The sequence below is a fragment of the Bombus flavifrons genome, chromosome 15, assembly GCF_040668555.2.
Source record: "Bombus flavifrons isolate JBK064 chromosome 15, iyBomFlav1_principal, whole genome shotgun sequence".
Lineage (NCBI taxonomy): Eukaryota > Metazoa > Arthropoda > Insecta > Hymenoptera > Apidae > Bombus > Bombus flavifrons.
In genome coordinates, this window is record NC_138456.1 from 11,163,149 (window position 1) to 11,188,371 (window position 25,223).

Consider the following 25,223-nt stretch of genomic DNA (forward strand, 5'->3'; position numbering starts at 1 on the left):
TGATTGACGTTATCTTGTCTTCCGCATAGTCAATATAGAATGATCGAACTATATTCAATCCCAATTAAGTATGGCAAGTACCATTAGTAATTTCGAACGGTCGTTAATTTTATTCCTACGTTTTCCTCTTTTTTCCTTTACCTTTATATAGGTCAATGACGACGCGAAGAATTTCTACGCTAGCAAACAGTTTCAAAATAATGATAGTAGCTGAGAAAAATATTTGAACACCTAGCATAGAAAACTTGCACTCGAAATTTTATATTTCATTGAATTTCGTTTCGTAATGAAGCGTGAAAATGTTTCGTATAATACATATATAATTATATAATTATAATTATAATACATATAATATATTCGTAAAATGTTTCTACAAATGTTCGAATATTTTCGTCAGCAGTTGCATATATTATAAATTCGAGTAGAAATAATTATATTTTATAGCGACGTCGAAGAAAAATCAGAGAAATTGAACGAACTATTGTTTTCACTCGTGTCTCTATGACATGGAGAAGTGCAAATCGGTTGAATGTGAATCGTAACGTTTGCGAACACGATTTGGTATTTAATATATTCTATTATTCTATCAGTGCAACACGATGCAACGACTGTACCAGAGCTTGTATACTGTAACGAGATCAATGGACCTGTCTGTATGAGTTAAGTACATATGTATATATGTATAGCGTTCTCGCGGAGGGAAGGAGAATCGAACGCGTTGCGAAATGAACTGCGATGCGTTCGCTTGGAAAACAATGGAGAATTTCTTCAAAGACAAAAGAGTATCTTTGCTTTACTTTTAAAAGAGACTCGTGGAAGCTTCATTTATATATTTATTTCGAAATTTTGATTTCGATCTTGATTTCGATTTTTTAAACCTCTACATACGAAACAGATGATTGCACGAATAAAGCTTAGTTGATTCGCGTAATCCTATCTTATATGAATTAAACAACGACATACAATTGGGGAAGTATAGATTTTAGATTTAAAACATGACAAATCCGTTCTTATTATACAGCATGAAAAAAACCATAAATTTAGGTACAGTCCTTCTAGCCTTTGTGATACTAATTGTCGGTTATCACATTACAAATTCGTAATTGCAGTCGTTAACAGGGTTAAGTATCGAGTTAAGTATATCGTTCTAGCGAATAAAAGAAGCATGAGAACGAAAGGAATTACGGCCATGGTTGTAAAAGAAAGAAGGAAGGAAATTTCCATAGGGTTCCCATTGTAGCTTCTTTGACTCATATACTACACAGAGTACCGTTGCTCAAAATCCTGTTGAGCGATAATTTTCAATTTTAGTCAACGCTAATCAGTTTTCTTTCGTATAAGAGTTTCATAGTATAGCGAGTTTCATAATACGATAAAAGTACGTCACTAATACTGGGATTTTAAAGAATCGTGCAAATTGAAAGTATCATCCTGCATATTCTCAATTAACTATTTCATTGAAACTTTATTCATGTCATCTATATAATATATATTCATTATGAATATGAAAATATAAAAAATAAATTATCTGTAATTTAACAAAACCAACGACACAACAGAGGAAAGAAGAAGCCATGAAAACAATCACATTCAAAATTACACCATCGACGACAATCCAGATTTCACGAAGAAGAAGAGTTTCCAGGAAATAAAACAAAATTTCCGAACGGTAAACTCCCAACGAGTGCTCGTTGTGGCATAGCGCGCTATGTTTACACAATTCCGACAATTATCAGCAGCTGCGGGTACATTAGCGAGGTCTGTTGTTCTTCCTGAGCACACGTTACTAAATGTGCGTTAAAAAAACGATCGTATAACAAAGTTTTAAACGGTATGTATGTTGGACTCTTCTTCGATCGTTCAACCGATCCGCCTTACTTTATCTCTGTCCCGCCAATAAATTTAAAACCAATCATCAGCCTCGTATTAATCGTGTCCGACCTTTTACTCAACTGGGAAGAGTTCCACATGATCACCGATATCAAACAGAACCGGTATATTTCAAGGAAACACAGTTGAACATAAAAACAGGTTCGCGAAACTTTAACGTGAAAATGTATCGAGCGATAGCTCGTAACTAGAACAGTCCAAATTTCGGTCTTTTCATATAGTGGATTATTAGATCCACCCTAGTAATCGCAACATAGTGGAATCGTTAATATGCAACAAAAATACAAAAAAATATCTGTTTATATAAAAAAAAAGTTACAGTAAATAAGAATTCATATGTTATAGCTAATTTACGTTACGAATATTATTGGCTATGAAAACATTTTTTGATTATCACTAAGTATCGTCGATAACGAACATTTTTTTGTTACTTCCGACCATCGTAGCTTTTCATTCGCATCTCTCTAAAAGGAAAGGAACCAAAGAGTTGAACTTTAGCAGTTACCGCAACATAATGATTATTTCATTTAAAATATTTAACATGTATTATTTTACTCCTGTAAAAAAGGCAAACATGGACAAAAGTGGTTTTTGCTATGTACCTTTTAATTATTTTAACGAAAATAATTTATTGAACAGGTACTTACGTGTTATGTACATATGTACGTATCTTTGATCGATAGCAGGATCGAGATAACGAGTGGTAACATTTTTTCCGGAACACGAGCGTAGAGTATGATAGATACACCTTTGATTATCGTTTGAACGAAATACGATGTCGTTAAATTTTTTACTCGCGTTTTTATAAATACAGGGCAAACATAAAATCCTCGTTTCTTTAGAGATTGAAACGATTCGAAACATTTAGTAAAGATTATACATTTTTGAATGTTATTGATTTTCTTCTAACAGAAAGTTCATACAATTTTTCTACTCCAATTTACACGACAGTTAATTGAAATGATAACAAAGTTTCGAGAATTAAACTTAGCCGCTCCAAGTTGTACATTTGCTCATTTTCATCATTTTCTAAGTAATCTTTATGTTTACTAATAGCTAGTAATTTTTTCTGTCGAAAGCTGATAATTCTACGAACGTTCAGAACACTACCCATTACTATTTTTATTAAAAAACTCTTAGAAACTTATTTAGTCTTTTACAAATAACTGAAAAACGAAAGCAATAAATAGTATTCAATTTGTAATAAATATCAACAGGTATTTTAATACTATTGATACGTTAGTGTATGTAAGTAGACGATTAAAAAAATACATAGTATGTATACATATGCAGAAAATTGACAAATGAAAGTATATATGTATCTAGAGGGTTAAAAAGTATATGTATATAATACATACGTAACTATCAATTCATATGATGTTATAGGAGGTTTATTAACGTTTAATAGCTATCCGTCTGCTACTCTCATCTGATGAAAAGGTCATGCTCGAAGTAGAATTTGTATCATGATGAAATTGTCACGTTTCGTTTTATGATATTGCAAAACAGATTGGCATATACGTGAGAGATTCGACTGCCTCTTTGTATACAAATATTTGAGCAACATACGAGATAACGTTTTGAAAAAAAGCATCGGCAACTGTTTTATCAACGTTAACGCAATGCCGGTTGTGTGAACCGCCCTTCAACGCGCGATACAATGCTTTTAAACCGAATCAAACGCGCCCCTCCTACCCGCATTCAGCTTCCACATAACGCACCCGGTATTATCATTAACGTTTAGTTTCACATTCCCATTAAACACCACCATGTCGCACTCTCTATCCTCTCGTGAACTCTATTTCCATTATAACCGTCCTTAACATGAGAAAATATTTCAAAGACATTAACACATGACCGACCGTGCGAATTGGGAATAACACTTTTAAACTCAAGCACACATAAAACACACAACGCCCAAACAATAAAATAACGATCGTTTTATAACTCGTATAACTTTCACAAAATGCATGAAAATAAAAATATGTTTTAAAATTTAATATTCAGTCGAAGTATGGTGATGTTTAAAACAGAAATTTTATAATTTGACAACACGAAATTGGCAAACATATCAATTATATCCCTTTTTTAACACTGAAGAGATTCAACTAAGGTTATGTTTGTTTTTGGTAATAATTAACTAACAAAAGATAAATTGAACAAGACATACATACGTTTCTTCCGTAATTTCAATGAAAAATGACTATCAGCATCATATTTTATTCTGAACTATATTGTTACAAATGTTAAAAATGTATCTAAACATATATTATATCGGCACAAAACGAACGCGATGTATGTATCACTAAGTAAAATGAACAAATCTCTCCAATTGGCCTTACAACAATATATTCTAAAATCAATAAATTGTCTATATGTTAACATACATAAACTCTGTTCAGGTAGTGCCATAAATAGAACGCAATTGGAAAAATAAATACGAAAGTACTAAATGAAGATAGAGTTACAGCTGGATTGGCGCGACAAGTGGTTGTTCAGAGTGATACACAAACAAATTCGACGAAAATAGTACAATCGTCCCTAGTTGCGAGTAATTTCTACACAAATCGTCAAGAGGATTACCCCTTCGCCTACTAATACACCCACTCGATGCAATCGAAATGCACCAGATGGAACGAAGTACCGGCTCAATGTGACCGACTTGCACGCGCGTACACGTGCACTCGATTATAAGTATATTTGTATCTCGATAAACAATCCATTTGCAGAAGATATATAACATACGAGCTAATACTTACCGAAGAAAAGCTGGAGAACCGCGAATTCCCGTTGGTACAAGGAAAGATCACCCCGATGGAACGAGTAAAATTACACAAATATCTTGAGCGTAACAGAAAGGCCACAGCACTGATCGAACGGAACCCGCACTGTACCATACGATGCACTGTTCGCAACCAAGGCGCCAATGAACATGCAGGAAATCGGGACAGCGGGATCGATAGCCAACACCCGTACACCTATGAACGTATCGGGCCACCAATAGGTTACACGAAAGCAAGCTCTTCGCCGTAAGCTCGCCGCCAAACACGGATGACCTGACCTTCGATCGGTAAAGTCGACTTCCGTATAAACCAAAGACGAAACGATACACACGCGTTCACGTTCTCCGCGTAAATGCGCGATCGGTCGCACGTGCTGCCCGGCCGAACCCTCGCTGCTTTTGTTAGTTAACCAATCAACGCGGACCACCTGTTAGCAGCGTACTGAACTCTCGTAGCACGCCGCGCAGAGAACGATGCGCGCGCAACCATTTCTTTTCCCGCTCCGTCATGGCGGCCAGTAGTTTGAAATCGGGTTCCACCGGCTTACGTGCGTCGCGATAATGTTTGATAATTGTGCTTTGCGTGTGCAGTGTGGTTTGGGTTAGATTCGAAACGATTCATTCGGCAGTGGAAAATTGTGTAGAATGTTGAGTGTTTGGGAAGTGACTAATGGACGAAAATTTTTGGAAAGGAGTGGATTGATGGAATGGCGGATAAGATCTCCTTGGACAATACTGCACCATATTTTTATAGAATTACTACAGAACAGGGATAGTTTGAGCTTATTCCAGTAACTGTAAGTATATTGTTATATCTTTAAGATTAACGAGACTCGAGTATTGTGATATGTAATGTAACATTTCGAAAAGTTAAGACACAGGTAGTGAAGTATCTGATCATATTAACCTAATAAACAATGGTTAATTTTCCGGTTAGTATTTACTATCGGGAACCTGTTTAGTGGTGTATTATTAAAATTCTATTTAAAATGTAGTTAGTGATTGCAATTCATGTTGTAAAAATACTCGTATTCACGCTGGTATCGACTTCAACATGGATCCCAATGTGATGTTCATGCACATGGCGGGAACATTTAAAAATTCAAAAGTTGCAGTACACCAAAATTTACCAAGTACAACAAACAAAATTTAAGTTTCCGTTGAATGTCTAAATACTCAAATTGAAATTATGAATTTAAGAAAATATTTTTATAAAAACAAAATGAATTCATATATATAATAATAAATTCATGTGTATTTAATTTAGGTTAATGAAAATAGTATTATTTTTCGGAGGATATACTTACATTTATTAACAAATTCTTTACACATTTAGGATGTAGAATTCGAGTTGTATACATATTTCGTAATATAAACAATAATATACATGTTTTTCACAGCTTAATATTTAACATGTAACATGCAAACATAAAATAAGATATAAAAATATACATTTTATTAGATTTATAATATTCTGTGTAAAGATAAAATATAAGTTTAATAAAAATAAGATATCGAGAAGTACATTTCACTGGTTAGGAAAATTCCAATAACGTTCTCAATTATTTCGAAATAAGATCTTCTATATTAATATAGCTTAGATAGTAATCTAGATGCAAAAATTATTACCCGTACGATTCTTTTTTTATTTCCATACACGTACAAGAATTTTCAGTATTCACTACAGCATAGTCTGAAGGAACGAAAAAACAATTCTGAGTGATTGATTTGTATTACATTGCTTAATAATAGAATAACATCTTCGTAATATTGTGATAAGTGTATGCAATATCGCTATGGATATTAAAATTTCTTTACAAACAGAACTTACAGGAATTATTGAATTTAGATAAATGCCTTTGTTATCCGACAAGTTAAGTTAATTATACAATGAGTGTCTACAAAAATAATTCTCTTCACTACGAGGTAGATTCTGACAAGCATGTTCTTTATTCGAATATCAATTGTACATCATGCTACTATTGTGCCCACGCCAGTAAAAAAATTATATTCTTACCGATCATAATTTATCTTGTTCTAACCTCCATATTTATACTTTTTATCAGGTACAATACAAGGCTGAACAAAATATGATTATGTAATCTTTTTTCTTTTTTTTTTTCTTTTTTTGGCAAAAGAGATACTATTTTAGATTTTAGACTTCTGCCTCTTTATCTTTTTTTTTTTTTTTCGTTTGTTCATTCCAATTATATGAACGTAGATTTCGTTATAAGCATTATAAAACATTGTAAATAGGATGTCTTTGAACAAAAACAGAACAAACACAAACATATTGTGCAACAAACATTTACATAAGATGTTAATATATACACCTTTCCTTCGAGTAACGTTATATATGTATGTATATATAGAATTTAACAACAATCTGCTTCAAACGATTGATAAGAAAAAAAATAAGAGATGAATTAAATATAACAATACAATTTGATATCATTCATGGCATTAATAGTCGTAGTGATATAGATTTTTATATGTAAATGAAAATGATGCATCGCTTTCTTCTCTTATATGACAAAATATATATATATATAAAGGCAAAAATTATGATAGAAATGAAAAATCTTATGCGATACCCGCCGCATAACGATCATTCGAAACAAGTAGAAGAAACGCTTTTTAGAATTCTTTTTTCAAAGCCGACCTCAATAACGCACTGCGCATCGATGTTACGAGTTTTTCAAGTTCCTCAACCTTCATCTTCAATATCCTATTGTCCCGTTCCAATTCAACCGCTTTCTTCGCCATCTCAGTTTCTTTCGCTTTTTTATTCATACGTGACTTTCGCGAAGCTTCGTTGTTCTTCTCCCTGGACTCGCGATAATGCAAAACAGACGTTCGATCGTCCGAGTCTGACTCTATGTAACGTTTTCGCTCTATTCTCTCCCGTCGCGCTCGACTATAAGGTTTCTCTATTTTGTTGTTAACTGATATCCTCGTACGTTCCGCCCTCCTCGTTGATACTACAGGTGCGTCTGAAGAAGACGAAGTTATCGTTGACGATGGTGTTCGATTTCTTGTGCACTCTGGGACAATAGTCTCGTTCTTCTCCGTTTTCACTTTCACGCTAGTTTGTGGAATCGTTGTGGATAATTTGGAGGGTGACCATGATTTCGATGCTACTGAAGAATCTGTTGAAACGCTACCTTCCGGAGAATGCATTTCATCCTACAAAGCCGTATACGATATTTTATTGAACATTGTTTTACTTAGTCAGTGTTACTTTTTTACTTATATGATGTTAACTTTTTTTGGATTTGAATTACACCTGTCAACTTACATCGCAAAGGTACGACAATAAATCGAACGTATCCGATCCAGTGGTTTCCACTGTTCGTAATACATCCCATGTTTCACGTTGATTCTCGGTGGAATCGAATGAAGTCGGGCAAGCATCATTCAAATCAATTTCCTCTATATGATATCTGGATTGGAATGGTGCACTAACATCTGTATTATTCTGTTTGCTTGTATTTACATTAGTTGATCCTTTTGATATTTTTAACCACAAGTTGGATGTGTTTGATTCTGTTGGACTATTTTTCCTCTCGTATTTGCTAGTTACATTTGATGTAGATTGCAGGCTGTGACAACTGTCGTTCAAATGTTCGGTTGTCTCCGCGGTACTCATTTTCACGTTCCACTTTTCTTCATCTGTTACACTCATCAAATCTTTCAATACCCCCTCTTCTGAAGACAAAACACTGTTACCCTCGTATTTCGTACCTATAAATTGTAATGTCAGAACGAAAGATAACATATATTTCTCTCTTAATGCAGATATTCATGTAATAGATAGATACTGACCTGATAGTTTAAAAGTAGGTGATTCACCTGCATGAAAATCGCATTGACCCTGGAATGGATCCATGTAACCGCTTAAATCTTGAAAGTTCTCCTCCCATATGGAGGATGCTTCTTTCTCGGTTTCTTTTGTTACATTCGTTTTTGGCTGTGGGAACACCCATGGCTCGTTCAACAATTCTGTCTCCATGGTCGGTGTTAGCAAAGGAACTGTATCCATTTGTGAAGGCTCTTCCTCTGGTGGCCACGATCTCACGCCACGAGAAGCAAATGACAGGCACGGCTGACGATTGCATGGCTTTGTTACCTAGAATATAATTTCTTTAAAATTTTATTACCACCACTTGGTTCTTCAATGGAATCTTGTTAACACCTAAGAGGACACATACGTTAAACACGCCTCCTTTCTCAAATGAAATGTTGCTGGCTGTTGGGTGTTCGTAAACAGGAGGGATTTTGGATACCTATGAAAAAGATCAATATTTTCACATTTACGATATATTAGAACTTCCCATACAATGGAATTATGACTCTATCTGATAGAAAAATGATACTTTGAATACCTTTCTAATATTAAAACAATTTCCAAATGATTTTGCTTTTTATGCTACAAAATATACGTCATCTAAATCATATAAAACAGGCAGTACATTCTGATACCAAATTTATGAATACGTAGATAAAAAATATCAACAATTCCATCTATAAAACGTGATTACAAACCAACAAGGATCTAATTTATCAAGATAACAGAGTTAATATTTTGCTGAAAAGATAATATTTCCTATGTGTTAAGGGGATCATACGAAATGTATTAAACACAACATTGGGTCTTAATTCACTGTGCAATCAGCAGACAGAATTTATTGAAAACACAGTTAGACATTTAAACCAAGATCTTTAAACCAGGTATACCATATTCGGGCAGGTCTGTTGGCAAAAAAATCAAAGAAGTTTAGTAGTTTAATATAATGTACAAAAACAAAACATATGAAAATATAAAATACACACTATATATATATACGTAACTACAACTAAACGTTTCTTTACTTGTGCAATATAATTCAATGACTAAGTATAATAAAAGTATACATATTTCTAAAGTCAATGGAGACATAGAGAATACTCTTGCTATCATTGTTTACATGCCACACGCACACAAACGTTTATGTACATGTAAAACATGCATGTGCGATCTGATTTTTGATTTTTCAATGATTACATACTTATTAAACCATGGAGTAAACGTTTAGTGTACTGTTATTCGCGCAATATCGGAACAAATAGTGCGATTCGATAATCGTACGTTTTCAAACGCGTTCAGACATCAAGCCAATCGCGTTTCATTTGTAGGCAACAGTCAATTTTTATCGTCGAGTCGCTATATTCTTTGATATTTGATACGTTGCTTATCGAATAGAAAAGAGGTGGAAAAATATTGATAGGCATGAACATTGATAATTATCAATTATTTTATGTAATTCTATGAAACCACAAGAACTATAATCGATAACTTGTACTATAGTATATAATATATATACATACAATGTAATAACATAGCCTTAAACTTCGAATAAATTTTTATTATTATTATCTTTTTTAAGCACTTGTTTATTGAAAAAACATGCTCAATTAAAAATTATGAAGTAACTAACATAACAACAGATAAAATATACAATATCGTATCTAAGAAAAGCTGAAATTTTCCAATTTTTACGAGGAATACTAAATAACATTTGTTAGTTTTGATATGAACTATATCATGTATTACTATAGATTTTCAATACTTGAATTGTGTATCAAGATACACATATATAGAATCAGAAAATAAAAATACCAAGATTATCGATTGCCATAAAAAAGCCGTCGATAAGAATCGATATGCCATCGTTGTTTTTCTACCTCTAGGACACGCAGGGAAAGGAAACTTCCATTCTACGTTGCTAATACTAATCTCGTTACGTAACAGGCAGTCTCGACGCATGTGACTAAATTTTCGCAAACCGGCTCACGTTACGGCATTATTCGTTTGTACTACGTTGCGGTGCGAAAAGCGAATTTGCGCAGAAAATAATCGAAATCAGTCGCGTGATACACACGAGATATACAAAATGACTCGGGAGCTTTCTGGAATACTATATTTTGCACAACAGCTAGGACGTATATAGGCGAGCGCTACGTCGTCCGATCGATTCGCACTGTTTGCTACATAGTTGCGGCGTAATTTCGTGTACTGCCAGTTCAATAAATGACAAAATTAGCTCGATCTATGGTTATATAATGCAGATAGACACGGCGGCCAGATCTAACGTATAGGCAGAACACGATAAGTTGAAATATATCACTCACCCTCCTTGAAACAATAGGTGTTGTACCTTCCACTTGGAACGCGAGAACTATTTTATGTACCGACAATTCTAATTTCTTTGTGGAATACGTGTTAATTCGAGAATTCAAACGATTTCGTACGCAACTCGAGCACTGATCCTTCGCACTGACACACCTCTCCGAATCTTCTTCGCGGAATGCGAGCTGGAACGTCGGTAGTGCGGGATTAAACACGTCACGGTACCAACGCGCCTCGGATCCGGTGTCTGGTTGAACGTCAGATGCTAGAGCACGTCACTTTCGACCAATCTGAGCGTAGATGAGCACACTAGCGACCAATCGTTGCAAAGAAACGCTGCAGTGGGAAGAAGTCTGACACGTAGATTCGATATGGGACCAGGCAAGTTCCAGTCGATAATCGTATTTTTCCACTTTTCGACACTCGTAACTCAAGTCGCCCTACGACTAGAATTCTCCCATATTCTATAGTCATGTTAGGGAGGTTTGAGATTTATTTTTGAACGAGAAGTTTGTTTGAAGCGGAAAGTAATGTTACTGCGTATAAAGACGAGCAGAAAGTCACTACTTATGTAAATATTTGTGTCGCTCTTCTAGTGACATATAGTGTGAGGTCTGTTACATGATGTAAAAATATAGGTTCGTTCGAGCACATTGAAACAATGGTTACGTGACAACGTACTAGGTCAGTTACATAAAAATGTGATGTAGTTGTTTTTTTGCGGTATGCGACTAATCTATTTTGGAATACGCCGCATTAATAATTCAGCAACTTTATCGTTCGAGTGAATCAGTTCCGCGAAGAACGTAACGTGTTACCAGATGGAGTTGATGGTACGTGTTACGTATCCACGTGATACGATTACGAAAATGGACAATATTTGGAACTACGCAATATTTTCATTTGCGACCATGATCACTTTGTTTATTAATAATTTATCTTTTTTTATGCCATTAATTTAAAAATAAATACATTAAAAATTTGTTTAACATCATATCATAGATCGTATAATTAATATAAGATAAACGATGCGATATAATAAAATTAATTACGTGTAATTAATCACATTTAATTAATGAATCAACTATTTCAAAACTAAATGCACATAATATTCTGGACATTTTAAATACATTAGGAGTTACGTAATGATTAATCACAATGTTAGCACAATTATGATGCAACCTCTTACGAACTGTCACTATAACGAACTACCTATAACCAAATTTTGCACTTTGGAACGTCTGCGTTAAACTAACATCGAAATGACTGGAATCGAAACAACGAACAACTATTCTGTCGATCAAACAGTCAATTCATCGTTGCTCCTCCATCCAACGTACTAACCAAAACTACAATGGACAGACAAGAAAAATAATATTCTCAAAAAAATAGGGAAAAATGTAGTTGAATACAAAACATCGTAATTAATGTATTAACTCGGCAATCATACAACTGGAACAAAGCAAACATAACTCATGATGCATAAATTAGATTCCACGGATTTCGCAGACCACGTAAAGGTAACACGATAATTGTCGTAATTATGAAACAACAATAAGTGGCTTAAAATACTTTCAGTTGCTATTGGAACTGATGACAGGCAATTCTAAGCAAGGTATATGAATCACGAACCTGTTTAACTCGTATACACGTATTATCATCTTCCTATAATTTTGCCAGTCATATTTTGCTACGTTTTGTTCGTCGATAGAATCGGTAAACCACGAAAACAAGGACTATATTATCAGCTCCGATGAATCAGATATCGAGAACGAAGATAACGACAAGACAAATGAAAACGAACAGAATTTTGGAAATGGACGTGATTACGACACGATTTTTCGCTTAAGCAAATCCTATGAAGATCACGCAAGGAACACGCGAAAACACTTAAAGCCGGACACGCGTAAAGATGCCTGGAACGATTTTGTGTTCGAGGACAAAATGTACAGAGTAATCCCTTTAAGATTGGACGAAAAAATATTCAAATCAAAATACACAACTTCCACTAATAAGAGTCGATTCAAACAAAATGATAAATAAAAAAAAAAAAAACAGAAAAAGCAATATCTTATCGTAATATTTATCTATATGGTAAATTTGATTAATCGACAGACTGTAGATATTCGAGTAATTGTAGCACATTTAAAAGTGGAAAAATGTACCGTATGCAGTAACGTAATATCCAAATTAAGATATTCATTGTAACGTTTGATCAGCGAAATAAGTTTTTTTTTAGTTTTTTATTTTTAGTTTCTTTTTTTTAGTTTATTTAGCCCTCATCGTTCCAATTACGTTCACAAAAGATTATGTTCTCGTTTGTCGAGGTTTTTATGATAAAAGTGATCAGTAGCTTGGATTAATTGAAATCCGACTTTGATAGATATAAATCCACCTAAATGGCGGGATAAATAATACAGAAGAGAAAACAGTATTCTAGCAGAATATATATTTAAACTACAAAATCCAGTTTCAATCCATAAAAATTAATCCAAACGAAAGGATAAGTAGTAAAAAGGAAGCAGTATTTCTTCGTACTATATTTTATTAAAATCTTCAATTCTAAAGAGTCATCTTCGATCGACGAAAATCGATCTTCAGACGAAAGAATAAATATAACAAAACTACAGCATCTTGTAATATATTTTATTAATAAAAAAAAAACAACCGTTTGTTAAAGTTTTTACAATACAAGTGAAAAACAGGTTGGTAGGCATGGTTCAATGTACATTCGCGATCAGTTCTTGGGATCGTTCGTTCCATCTTTTCCATTTTTCTTTTTTTTCTTTTTTTTTTTTTTGATTGTTTTCTTTCCCCGGTTAATCTGCACGAGTCGCCTACATGCAACGTTTTTATATTACAGCGAGAGTGATACACATATTATCTATAGTAACAAAATATAAATTCGCTTAATGTATAAGGGGGACAGTGAACTTGAAAGGGGAGAGAAAGAGGAGGGGGGGGGGGAGTTGTATTAACATACATGCACACACTTGCTCCTCTCGTTCGCATCTCGTTATAAATCCTAGGAGACAGACAGAGAGAGAAAGACGTGGAAAGTTAATCGATAGAAAATAAAAAAGAGAATAGTCCTTAACTAGGCTAGGTGGTATTATAAATTACATAAAATTACAACCTCACGCTTAGTAGTCTTTTCTTTTTCGTTGCGAACGTTTCGTTCTCTCGATTTCGTTGATCGATGTGTTAACGGGTGCCGAAACAACGATCCTACTTAAAAAAAAAAAAAAGACGACGGATCGTCGTTCCAGGACTCGATCTCGTCTCTGGATAAATCGATCAACGCAACGTCACTTTGTATCGTTGTACACGTTCGACGCGAATACACGCGTTCGAGAGGTTCACGCGGGTTCGATATCGACCTCTTTTTCCACGCCGGAAACCACGAATCTCCTCGAACGCGCCACCCCGGTACGATCCTCGTCTGGGAATAATAAATAAATTGGTCTCGACGATGGGACATCCTTTATAAAATCTGCGTAACTAGGATGTACTTTTCTTTCTTCTTTGTATTCTACGATGGTAGAACGCGGGTCACTCGTCGTGGTCACTGGCCCTCGCTATCGCTGTCGCTTTTGTCTGGAAAAATATTTGCGCACCTCGTTAGAACTATTTTTTCTCATTAGTTTCCTGGATATTTCAAAGTTTTGGCTCTGAGGAAGAATAGAACGGATAAGAATTGAGCGGACCATATTGCCCGACTGTGTTTCGCTTTTTTTATTATCTTGGAACAAATTATTTTCTAAATATCTTCGTGTCGTGATATTCTTTCATAATAAAAAAAATGATCTGCAACCTTTCTCTTTAACATTTGTATAAGAAGGAATTTTTAAGAGGATAAAGAAAACGCACAAAGAAATAAATTTTTTATATGTAATATTCTAGACTAATATTTAAGTAACTTAACGTTTAATATTCTATAGAGTATTCTATAAAGATAATTACAACTAATTGTAAGAATAACTACGGTGACCATTCAGAAAACATCCTGTCACTCTCATGGGATCATGATCCACAGGTTGAGAATCCTGATGGATTGGCAAAACGAACGAAAATGGCGGAAGATGCGCGGAATGTCTTTCCGTAGCGTCATTTCTATTTTAATACAGTACGGCAGATGACGCGAAGGCGAACCCAACGACCTATCGCAATTTGACCTTTAGATATAGAAAAGTTACGGTCGTAGGTACCACCGCATTATCTGGACATTTATATACATAAGTATAAATACAGGGTGTTCCAGCTGAAACGGGCTACTTTCATACCTCCGTTGTTTCTAATGATACGAGAAACGTTTATAGCACGGTATTTGGATGCTTTCAATGGAAGAATATTCAATGGAAGGAATATTTGTCGAATTCTTTGTAAGGACACTAGTAGTTATCTTTTTCGTAAGAAAGTATACATATATGCTTCTGAAGAAAGTTAGAGGATTGATTTTTATTATAATTACTTACTTATTTTTATTTCTTTTAACGATTGTCTTAAAGTCAATTTTTATTCCGGTATCGTACGAACAAAAATTGAAATTTATATTAAGCGTATAGGCCTTTTATATTTGTGCTCGCTTGATCGGTTCGGTAGAACCATTCGCGTAATAGCGAATCTACAATCATTTTGAGCAGTGTATTTCGTATCCGCCGTTAAAAAATCACTTAAAATGATAACCTTCGAGTTATCTTGATACTTATAGGTACTACGATGTAATAAACTATAGTTACCCTTAATGTGATAACCAGACTGCGAAGTTATCTATGCAAATTGATACTTTTATAGACACTGATAAGGAAGCGACACTCTTAAATTCTAAATCTTCTAACACGTATTTTGTTTTTGATATTTTACACGTATATCTCTACGTTTGTACTTATTCTTGGTTATCTTTGTGCGTATTATGATATATTACGAATGCATAAATATCCACAGTCCAGTCACACGCTTCACGAGTATTTTTACAAATTCTTTTATTATCGAAAAAAGAAAGAAGGAGACACTGAAGGCTTATTTGGAAATGGTATGCCAACCTTTCTTGCCAGGATACGCATGACGTTTCAGTCTATCGTAAAGGTCGTCTTTCGTGCCGTAAATACTGGCGTTGGAGCGTGCAAGACTGTTCATTTTGCCATTGTGCAGACTCTCTGGAAAGAAGACGCAGAGAGAAGTCGTGAAAGTTGTGAAAGTTAATGTGTACTTCTCGCAGTGTCCCGTTTTTATTCTCACCTTTCATGTAGGTCTCGTTGTAAAAGTTAGGCATTTCCCAGCCGTCCTCCTCGTCGTCGTAATAGTGAGCGTAGGTACTATGGTGGGACGGCGCGATAGATTCCGCGTACGGCGTGGGCGCGCCGTAATAGAAGTTCACTTGCGAACCATTTTGGTCTGTCGCTGGTGTTAGCATCTTTTTAGGTTCCTTCTTTCTGGAAGCTCTGTAGAGAGAATTTATTTTATTTCTCACTCGATATTTCTAGAAGATTGTTCTGGTCACAGAAAATTCCTCGTTTCGTTCACCAATTTATGCTATTATTCGTATACAGCAATGATTTATATTATTATTGTATATTGTTATTATACAGATTACTATGATATAGTCATACATCGTGTATTAGTATTCAAATATTACGGTTCAGATTATTCTTACGAAAGGCAATTTATATTCTTTTTATCGTTGTGTTATCATAATTCTTTTCTTTACAAATATCCAACAGCAGATTTTCAAATCGCTAATTCACGTACATTTTGCGATCTTTAAATTTAGCAATCGATTTCATATTATCAAAAATGATTATGTAGAAAAATTCATAGATTTCTCGCCTATTTGGCGAAGAAATGAATTTGTTAGAAATTAACGAACATATAGTTCGATCTAAAGATAGAGTTGATAATTTTGTGGCCCACTAACCTGACACAGATCATCCATACAAGAAGAACGACGAAGATGATTAAGATAACTCCACCAGCAATGCCACCTGTGATATAGAAGAACTCGGACTTTTCCGTACACCGTTTTCCGGTGAAACTTCCGCTGCATCTGCAGGATGGTTGACCTCGCGAATCTTTAAGACATACTCCTTCGTTATCGCAGTAGCCCATGCAGACATCGGTGCACTCGGTTCCGGTTCCATTATATCCTGGCTTGCACTCGCATTTGAAGTCGCTCGTTTCCGGTATCAGCAAGCAATACGCGTTCGCGTCGCAGTGCATTTCCGCGTCGCTTGTCTCGCATGGGTTAGTGCAATCAGCTTTGCTGGTCTAATTTAAAAAAAAAAAAAGAAGCAAAACATTTTCATTAAAAATACCGATTTAACTCTGTCGATCAGTTATCGGGGCATGGTATTTCTATCGATCGTATTTCACTCTGTACTCTACTTGTTAAAAATTCTGAAACGCTTAGAAACTTAAGGGTTGAACATTCTGAAATCTTCGAAAATTCAAAATTAAGAATCTCGAGTCTTTCAAAGTCGAGAAGTTAACGATTCTGAAATTCTCAGAAACTGGAATTTCTAAAAAATTGTGAAATTCTTAAAGAATAAAAATTATATTAGAATTTACGGTACTAAGAAAAGTTTGAACGAACCGAGTTCTGTTAATAAATGTTAAAAGTCACAGTTACACAGAAAACGAAACTTACCGCAGCTGTTCCTTTGGTACTAGTATTAGGAGGACAAGGTATGCAGAAGGTCTGCTGCGGCTCCGACTGATACGTTCCCTTCTTACACTCCATACATTCGTTCAGCGTTCCGTTCAAATACGTTCCAGGTTCGCATACAGGCAGAGAACATTCTTCTATCGCCGCAGAACCCATATTCGGTGTCGTTCTGCCAACAGGGCACGCCTGACAGGCAGCTTGAACTCCCTGAGTTCTGTAACTTCCTCTTGGGCAGGGTTCGCATTTTCCTTCGACAGCCAATTGTTGTCCAGAGCCACACTCGTCTCTGCATTCTTCTCGAGACACAGCTTCCGCTGTTCTAGTAGTTTTTCCCAGGCCGCACAACAAACACGAGAAACTACCCTCGTTAGGCTGATAGAAACCATGGCCACAACTTCGACAGAGACCAGCCAGGTCGTCGTAGTATTTTCCCGCGGGACATTGTTCCTTGCAATCGGCTGCGCTTCGAGCACCTGGTCCCACCGTTACGCTAGGACGTCCTGCTATCACCGGACAGGAACTGCATTTCAGTTGACCTGATTCGCTCTGGTAGCTTCCCACTGGACAGGACAGACACTGTTTCGTTTCTTCGTCGTAATACGTTCCCACGGCGCATGGCACTGTAATTAGGATGAATACGGGGTTAAATACGAGGTTTATGGTTTTTGGACAATCAAGGAAGACATCCGAGGACATAGGAACTTGATGAAAATGAGATATACGTGGGATTCGGCATATTGGAGGGGAATTTAGATGGCTGTTTGAATATTCTGCGTGGGAATGAATAGAGGAAAATTACAGAACATTTAAAATTACAGAAATTGGGAATCTTCACGTGAACGTGAGGTTGGGTTTGAAGCTTAGAACTTTTGGTGGGATTTAGGCGATTGTTTGAATATTCTAATTGGTTATGGGCACATTTCGAACATATCTAAATACGTGCGTGTTGTAGCCGATGGCATAGGAAATTACAGTTAGTCTAATTCGAGTAGAAATGGGTTATGCGGAATGCGTTTAAATGGATATTTGAATATTCCAATTAGGAACGTAGCTGTTTACCTAAGTATTTAGATATTCTAATTGAGAACACAGCGATTCAAATGAGGCGAGCGGGAAGATATTCTGATTAGGAAGGAGGAATGTGAAAACGTGTACAGTATCCACCCATTTTATTTTTCAAGGCTTAGTTTAATCTTTTTAACTGCAAGGAATTAAATACCACAACAATTTGCAACAACTGTTTCAAAATCTTACAAAACATACTTACCGCAATCAGGTGCCATAACGACTTGTCCAACAGGACAATCATAATCAGACTCCAACATCAAAGAAGCTGGATCTGGCACGGTATTGGGCAAAATATCGTGAACGTCGAACTGATCTTCCTCCAGGATTAATCTCTCCAATAGAGTTTGAACAGTCGCTCTCTCGTTCGAGTTTGCGTTCAAAATCGGGTCGCTATAAAATATGAAATTCAATTGATAAATTGGAAATCGATGAGTGGTCTATTTTAGCGGCAGGCAGAGGGAGAGTATGCGCAAGTATGTACAGCCGTTATCTGAAGGCGGAGGTAATCAGGCAGCCTTTCCATTGGTTCCTGGCCAGTAGTGTCACCTATTATCGACACCGATTAATTTATATACCTACGTAATGTTTAATGTCCAACACATCCTGGAATTCTAACGTATTACATGCCTGAGGCAGAATGTCGTTGGGAGGTTTAATCTTCTGTTAATATGGCGAACCGAAGCTGTTTGGTATTTAAAACAATCGATAGTTTCTAACATATTACATATCCGATTTCTATGGATTTATAAATTTTGAACAAAATTCTTCGCTAAATTCCAAACGACGTATATACGTAAAAATTGAAAAATTAAAATCATCCGATCATATAAAATAATTTTCACAAAAATATTTGCAAAAGTTTCGTTAAGAAGTTTACTGAATTGAAAAATATGGCCTGTATGGTTTCCGAACGATGAGAAATAAAATATAGTCCGTTAAAACTATTCATTGTTTAATCTAACAGCTTGGTTTCAAGTCCAGTGTTACGCGGTTTCAGTTACATTGTTATTCTACTATCGACTCGTTGGTTCCTGGTAAAGTGTCCCATTCAACTAGTCCGTCGTGTGTGAACAGTTAGTAACAACGTGCATACCAGCGTTTACTTCGTAATTGTCGGTTAGAGTCGACTTAACAGTTGTCAGAATCTCGTTTGTACTATAACTATTCCATAAATGAATAATCACATCGTCGACAGAAACAAATAAAAATAATATAAACGATATTAAAACGACAACTTATTAAAATCGACCATCGCTCGATTCTCGTCTTATAAATACACATTTGACAAGAACGGTTCCTCGTCACGTTAGAAGAGCCGACCTATTTAATTAGTCTAATTAGTTCGAGTTTAGTAACATTATGATATAGATTACGATTATTGTTTCTCCGTGTACGATTCATGCATCCGTGATTTTTCTCGGAATGGTAAAATGCTTCATGTAACGTGGATCTTAATATGTTTAAAAATGGTGAGATGAATGTCGGATAATACCGAGACCCGAATGACGAGAACACATGTACAATGATACGTTTCGCACGTGGCTTAAATCGAGTTGCTGTGTCCTTACTTTATCGCCGGGAACGAGATCTCCACCTCGTAGGTATCGCTTCCTTGCCGAGCTTGTCTCGTTCTACGATGCAACACAAGTAACAAATGCTAAGTACCAATCATTCTCGCACATTCTATCTGATGTTATTTTTCCATGATTTTTCGAAGCTGTATCGCGATGTTCAGTAGATTATAAATTTCATTGCTATAACTAAAGTGAACGTGATATCCGTTTCAAATAGAAATTTCAGTTCTATTTCTTTCTATTCTATAATTTTTCATTCTATCCGTTTGAACAGCGCGAAGATGTTTGACGTGGAGATACTGTTGGTTAATAGGACAAAATACTTACGGTTCAGCTGGCACCACTGCTGAGATTATGTACGTTCCACCATCCTCTTCGTTCGTTTCTCTGGTGGTGCGTATGCGATGATCGCATTGAACATCGATGTGCAAATCTTTGCATTCGCGAGTTCCTATGAAAGACAAAATACATTCGTTAAGAATTTCTTAGTACAGTACAAAGTATGATATAACGAGGTTGTGGAGGATTAAACCATCTAAGAGCTGGATTGATCGCTATTTTAAACTTTCTTCGGAACTTACAACGAGAGCCACAAATTTTCTTTTATGTCGAATGAAAAATAGTTCTACAAATAATTCGTACGTTATACAGAATATTGCTTACCTTCGTACGAATATGAGCAGAAATTCCAATCTCTATTCAAAGAATTCACAGCATCTCGAACTTTCTTCTTGAGCACTCCTTGCCCAGCTTCGTTACATAGCACCGATGTTGGGAAGTTCATTTTGATTCTGAATACACGCTGCGCTGGTGTGGCACCTGACCAACAGACATAACAGCGTGATACATAATTAGAGCAACAAATGAAAAAGAAAAATAGGAGAAGCAATTTAAACGTTAAACTTACTTGTACAAGCTGGATAGATGAGAGGAAGGGACGGATCGTTGGTTGGTCTCCAGAATCCTTCGGCTCCGCAGGTGTAGAATTTCGGTACTTCTTGAGAGAACCTCAATCCGGGGTTGCAGAATATCTCGCAGACCTTGAACTGGCCGCCAGAGCCCCAGTCTTTGCATTGTTGCGTGCCTCCAATTGGATCTGGTAATTCTGGGCAGAAATCGGCTGAAAGACGAAACAAATTATCCCTGAAATGTCTCTGTTTCATAAAAGTCGCGTAATACTAGAAAACACGATTCGAATTGTACATAGAGTTCACCTACATAGTACATAGACCTTGAAATTGCAGCTGGCAGAGTTTCCAGCCTGGTCATAAGCCACGTAACTAATATCGTACGTTCCCCACATTAATGTTTGTCCTGACCTATGTCCATTCTTCTCCTGGATCCTCACTATACCAACGTTATCGACGAATTTCGGTTCATCCCAGCTAACTATAGCTGATCCGTTCTTGGCGATCACCCAAAGGTCGCCTGGACAGTACTCCATTTTCGGTGGAATTTTGTCGGATTCCAATTGTTGACACTTGGTACCGCCGTATCCAGGTGGACATACTCTTTGTCCACAGTGTGAAGGCACGACTCTCTCTACTCCTCCGACTGTGTCATCGTAGCCTGCCCAAGTTAAGACCAAACCTTGGTAGAGAACAGGTTCGGTACGACAGTCACGAACTTGTTTCTGGATCTCGTTCGTGATATGTAAGGCTCGACTCCAGATTTGTACCTTGGTCAGGTGTCCTTGGAAGCCTGATTCCGTGTAGCCTTTCGTATTTTCGCTCTGTGGCTTACCTAGCACTGCCCAAGCACTGAAAGATGGAGTTTTTATAAGTTCATGCGTGGTTAAGGGAAGCATAGTTAGATGAGACAAGCTAACTAAGTATATATTGTAGATAACTAGGACAAGGTACTCACTAAGCAGGAAGAGATCTTCCACTTCCATAACCTTCCGTCTTGCTGGCAATTAGACCCTCTGTTATTAAGACCAATTCTCCACCGTTTTCACCATTCCAAACTACAGCAACGTGATGCCACTGGCCATCGTTAATCGTTGCATACTCTCTGAATGGCAGATAAACATCTTGCAGATCGTGGAACAACGACACTTGGACTCCATTGCTGTGTGCCTGGATCATAAGTCTTCTATTCATAGGAACGTGTGGAGAGCTGAAACAGAGATGAAGCAAATAATATATTTCTATTATATTTCTACAATAAATTATTATTATTGGGAAACTTTAATTTAAATCGATATCTAAGAAAAAAGTGTCAATATGAGCGTCTACCTGACTGAGTAGAGAGTGAAGAATATTCCAGCTTCATCTTTTTGAGTATATTGCACCCACATGGCCACTGTTAGGCTCTTTCTCCCTCCAGTAAAGAATGGAATCACTTGGGCTGCGCTACTGCGCACTGGGTCGCTGAAGTACAAGTCGTAATCCACTTGGATAGCTGAAAAGATATTACCAATTATTACACGTATATTTTAATTGTTACAAAAATACTATGTATACTTACACTTTCTGCAATCGTCACCAGTCAAGTTGAAAGGACATTGGCAGAAGAATTTGCCCGTAAGATCGATGCACGTCGCTGATGGTGGACATGAATTCTCTTTGCAGTCGATTATATCATCCTCGCACGTTTTGCCTGAATAATATTTATACGATAACGCTTTGTCTATGGTATTCAAATTTCTACCTAAATTATTGTCTTGTAATTTATCGAATGAAATACCTGTGTACCCTGATGGACAAATACAAGTGAATCCAGGACCTTCGTCAATACACGTAGCTCCGTTCTTACACGCGCCAGCCTGACAAGCATCATATTCGTATTGACAACCGATTCCAGTGTAGTCATCGGGACAAGTACAGTTGAGCCCAGATCCAAAATCTTGGCAACGTCCATTGTGCATGCAAGGATTGCCAATACAACGCTCGGGTGCTGTTTCACATTGTTTTCCATCCGTTCCTGACGGACATCTGTTACAGAATATTTTAAATCGTTACAAACAATCCGAATCTGAACAATAACATGAAAATACTACAAATGTCTGCACTTCTACACAGTACATAAACTAACAAATCACACCATTCTACCATTATACTTACACGCAAAAGTAATCAATGAACAAATCAACGCAAGCCGCATCATTCTGACAAGGATGATTTTGGCACATTCCAACGTCCACCTCGCAATGAACTCCAGTCCAACCTTCAGGACACATACATTTAAACCCGCCGACCTCGTCTCTGCACGTGGCGCCATTTAGACAAGGATCGGATGCACAGTCGTCGATATTGATCTCACACGCTGATCCGGTATAACCCTCGCGACAGTGACAAACAAAAGTATTATCCAAATCAACGCAACGATCTGTTCCAACAGGGCTGCATGGGTCACTGAGACATTCATCCAATTCAGCTTCACACTGAAGTCCAACGAAACCCGGTCTACATTTACAAACGAATCCTTCTAACTGATCCACGCAGGTCCCTCCGTTTTGACAAGGTTCAGAGGCACAGTCATCGATAGTGTGTTGACACTGTTTGCCTGTATAACCTGGTTCACAGGTGCAAGTGTATCCATCAACCTGATCGATGCATTGGCCATTGTTCTGGCAAGGTTTGCTAGAACATTCGTTGATATTCGTTTCACAAGCTGCACCTGTCCATCCTGGATGACAGATACACTCGTGGCTGAATAGATTATCTACGCATATTCCATTTAGACAAGGATTTCCTGAGCATAAATCTATTTTCTCGTGACACCGTTTGCCGGTGAATCCTGCAGGACAGTCACAGCTGAAGTCGGCTACTAAATCTGTGCAGTTGGCGCCTAGTAGGCATGGTTTTTCAGCACAATCGTCTGTGTTGATTTCACAGCTCTGACCCTCCCAGCCTGGTAGACAGTCGCATTTGTAGCGACCTTGTTGCAGCGCTACGCAGGTGGCGCCGTTGTTGCAAGGATTTCCACTGGCTGTGCATGGGTTTATCTACAAATAGACGTTATTATTAGACGTTAATTGCTATTTTGAGCGGCAAGAGAAACTGTGAATTTTTCGATAACGATAGAAAATTTGTCTCACGATAATAAGTAAGGGATCAGTATGAAAAAACAGATATTGAAATGTTAATTCTCAGAAATAGAAGAAGAATCTTAAACTTGGCATATCCTTGATTATTCCAACAATTATCAACTCTAAGATATAAATGGTTCAATACTCACAGTGATATCACAGTCGACTCCAGTGTACCCAGAGCGACAAAGGCACGTGTAGTTATTAAATCCAGGTTCGTCTTTGCACATAGCTCTCTCAGGACACGTGTCGTTCGAACAATCTGACTTCTCTTCCTGGCAATTAACTCCAGAATAACCATTAGCACACTGACACCTATAACCCTGTGGCAAATCTATGCACGTAGCTCCATTATAACAAGGCTGAGAGGCACATTCGTCGATATCGATTTCACAGCGCCTTCCAGAGAATCCGGCAGGACAGAGACATTGGATACCGTGTCCCATGGGAACACATAAGCCTCCATGTTGACACACACTGTCGGTGCACTGCACCGGCTTGCATTCTTCTCGTCCAACTGCTCCTGCACCATCGGTGTACATATTTGTCGGACATTCAACGCAGGTGGTAGCTCCGTGTTGAGGTTGGAAGAAGTCCTTAGGGCACTGAGCACAGGGAGCCAGTCCTGTGTCAGAGTACATGCCAGGAGAACATTTGGCTCTGCATCGATCTCGACCTGGAGCAGCTGGCTGGTAGGTAAAGGTTCCTGCTGGGCAGGTCTGGCAATCTTTGTAGCCACCAACTGGCGGTTCTCCTGTATAGCTGTTTCTGGGACACTCCAGACATGGTACCAGACCTGTTGGAGAATAGGTACCGTATCCACAAACGGGGACACAGTCGTCTATGCTCTTGGAACCCTCTTCTCGAGTGTATGTACCGAATGGACAGCGTAAGCAGGATCCTTGGCGGTCGCTATTTTGGTAGAAGCCTTTCAGACAGGATGTGCATTGCTTTTGCTTTTCTCCAGCGAATGTCCCGGCTGGACAATGCACTGAAAGTGACAGTAGACAGAGTTAGAAGCTAAATTTTTTTCAGTTCTTGTGTAG

At 37.0% G+C, this 25,223-nt stretch overlaps 5 protein-coding genes across 13 annotated transcripts in view; 2 read left to right on the top strand and 3 right to left on the bottom strand.

Annotated features, from left to right (window-relative positions):
- CrebA (Cyclic-AMP response element binding protein A) overlaps positions 1-5,049 on the bottom strand; it is a 42,663-nt gene extending 37,614 nt beyond the window's left edge. Inside the window, exon 1 of the mRNA XM_069128217.1 lies at positions 4,650-5,049. The gene's annotated coding sequence lies outside the window, so the exon portion shown is untranslated. The remainder of the gene's footprint in view (positions 1-4,649) is intronic.
- A 136-nt stretch (positions 5,050-5,185) lies between these two features.
- CDase (neutral ceramidase) overlaps positions 5,186-25,223 on the top strand; it is a 139,656-nt gene continuing 119,618 nt past the window's right edge. Inside the window, exon 1 of the mRNA XM_069128181.1 lies at positions 5,186-5,469. The gene's annotated coding sequence lies outside the window, so the exon portion shown is untranslated. The remainder of the gene's footprint in view (positions 5,470-25,223) is intronic.
- LOC138187405 (uncharacterized protein DDB_G0284459) lies at positions 6,600-11,116 on the bottom strand. 4 transcript variants are annotated; one of them, XM_069128147.1, is made up of 6 exons: positions 10,844-11,116; positions 9,410-9,424; positions 8,884-8,958; positions 8,498-8,801; positions 7,971-8,416; positions 6,600-7,858 (listed from the first exon to the last, which is right to left on the bottom strand). In XM_069128147.1, the coding sequence occupies exons 2-6, from the start codon at positions 9,410-9,412 to the stop codon at positions 7,310-7,312; spliced, it is 1,377 nt and encodes a 458-aa protein (XP_068984248.1). In that variant the 5' UTR covers positions 9,413-9,424; positions 10,844-11,116; the 3' UTR covers positions 6,600-7,309. The 4 variants fall into 4 exon arrangements, with proteins under 4 accessions (XP_068984248.1, XP_068984245.1, XP_068984247.1 ...); XM_069128144.1 differs by lacking the exons at positions 9,410-9,424; positions 10,844-11,116 and adding an exon at positions 10,332-10,830; XM_069128146.1 differs by lacking the exons at positions 9,410-9,424; positions 10,844-11,116 and adding an exon at positions 9,721-10,036.
- Positions 11,172-12,892, top strand: LOC138187407 (uncharacterized). Of its 4 annotated transcripts, none has more exons than XM_069128148.1 (3): positions 11,172-11,674; positions 12,420-12,456; positions 12,553-12,892. In XM_069128148.1, the coding sequence occupies exons 1-3, from the start codon at positions 11,663-11,665 to the stop codon at positions 12,882-12,884; spliced, it is 381 nt and encodes a 126-aa protein (XP_068984249.1). In that variant the 5' UTR covers positions 11,172-11,662; the 3' UTR covers positions 12,885-12,892. The 4 variants fall into 4 exon arrangements, 1 of the variants encoding a protein (XP_068984249.1); XR_011175167.1 differs by lacking the exon at positions 11,172-11,674 and adding an exon at positions 11,835-12,361 and having other exon boundaries at positions 12,522-12,892; XR_011175166.1 differs by lacking the exon at positions 11,172-11,674 and adding an exon at positions 11,835-12,361.
- Positions 13,474-25,223, bottom strand: part of uif (sushi, von Willebrand factor type A, EGF and pentraxin domain-containing protein uif) — a 52,196-nt gene continuing 40,446 nt past the window's right edge. For 2 of the 3 annotated variants that reach the window (XM_069128151.1, XM_069128150.1), the window contains exons 21-37: positions 24,327-25,168; positions 23,210-24,093; positions 22,833-23,080; positions 22,614-22,745; positions 22,382-22,547; positions 22,011-22,262; positions 21,363-21,904; positions 21,052-21,264; positions 20,808-20,963; positions 20,472-20,595; positions 20,139-20,201; positions 18,770-18,960; positions 17,485-18,122; positions 16,756-17,105; positions 16,080-16,282; positions 15,884-15,997; positions 13,474-14,438 (exon numbers count right to left, since the gene is read on the bottom strand). In XM_069128151.1, coding sequence (XP_068984252.1) covers positions 14,407-14,438; positions 15,884-15,997; positions 16,080-16,282; positions 16,756-17,105; positions 17,485-18,122; positions 18,770-18,960; positions 20,139-20,201; positions 20,472-20,595; positions 20,808-20,963; positions 21,052-21,264; positions 21,363-21,904; positions 22,011-22,262; positions 22,382-22,547; positions 22,614-22,745; positions 22,833-23,080; positions 23,210-24,093; positions 24,327-25,168 — 5,150 coding nt within the window. In that variant the 3' untranslated portion in view covers positions 13,474-14,406. The remainder of the gene's footprint in view (positions 14,439-15,883; positions 15,998-16,079; positions 16,283-16,755; positions 17,106-17,484; positions 18,123-18,769; positions 18,961-20,138; positions 20,202-20,471; positions 20,596-20,807; positions 20,964-21,051; positions 21,265-21,362; positions 21,905-22,010; positions 22,263-22,381; positions 22,548-22,613; positions 22,746-22,832; positions 23,081-23,209; positions 24,094-24,326; positions 25,169-25,223) is intronic. The other variant, XM_069128152.1, reaches the window with a different exon arrangement.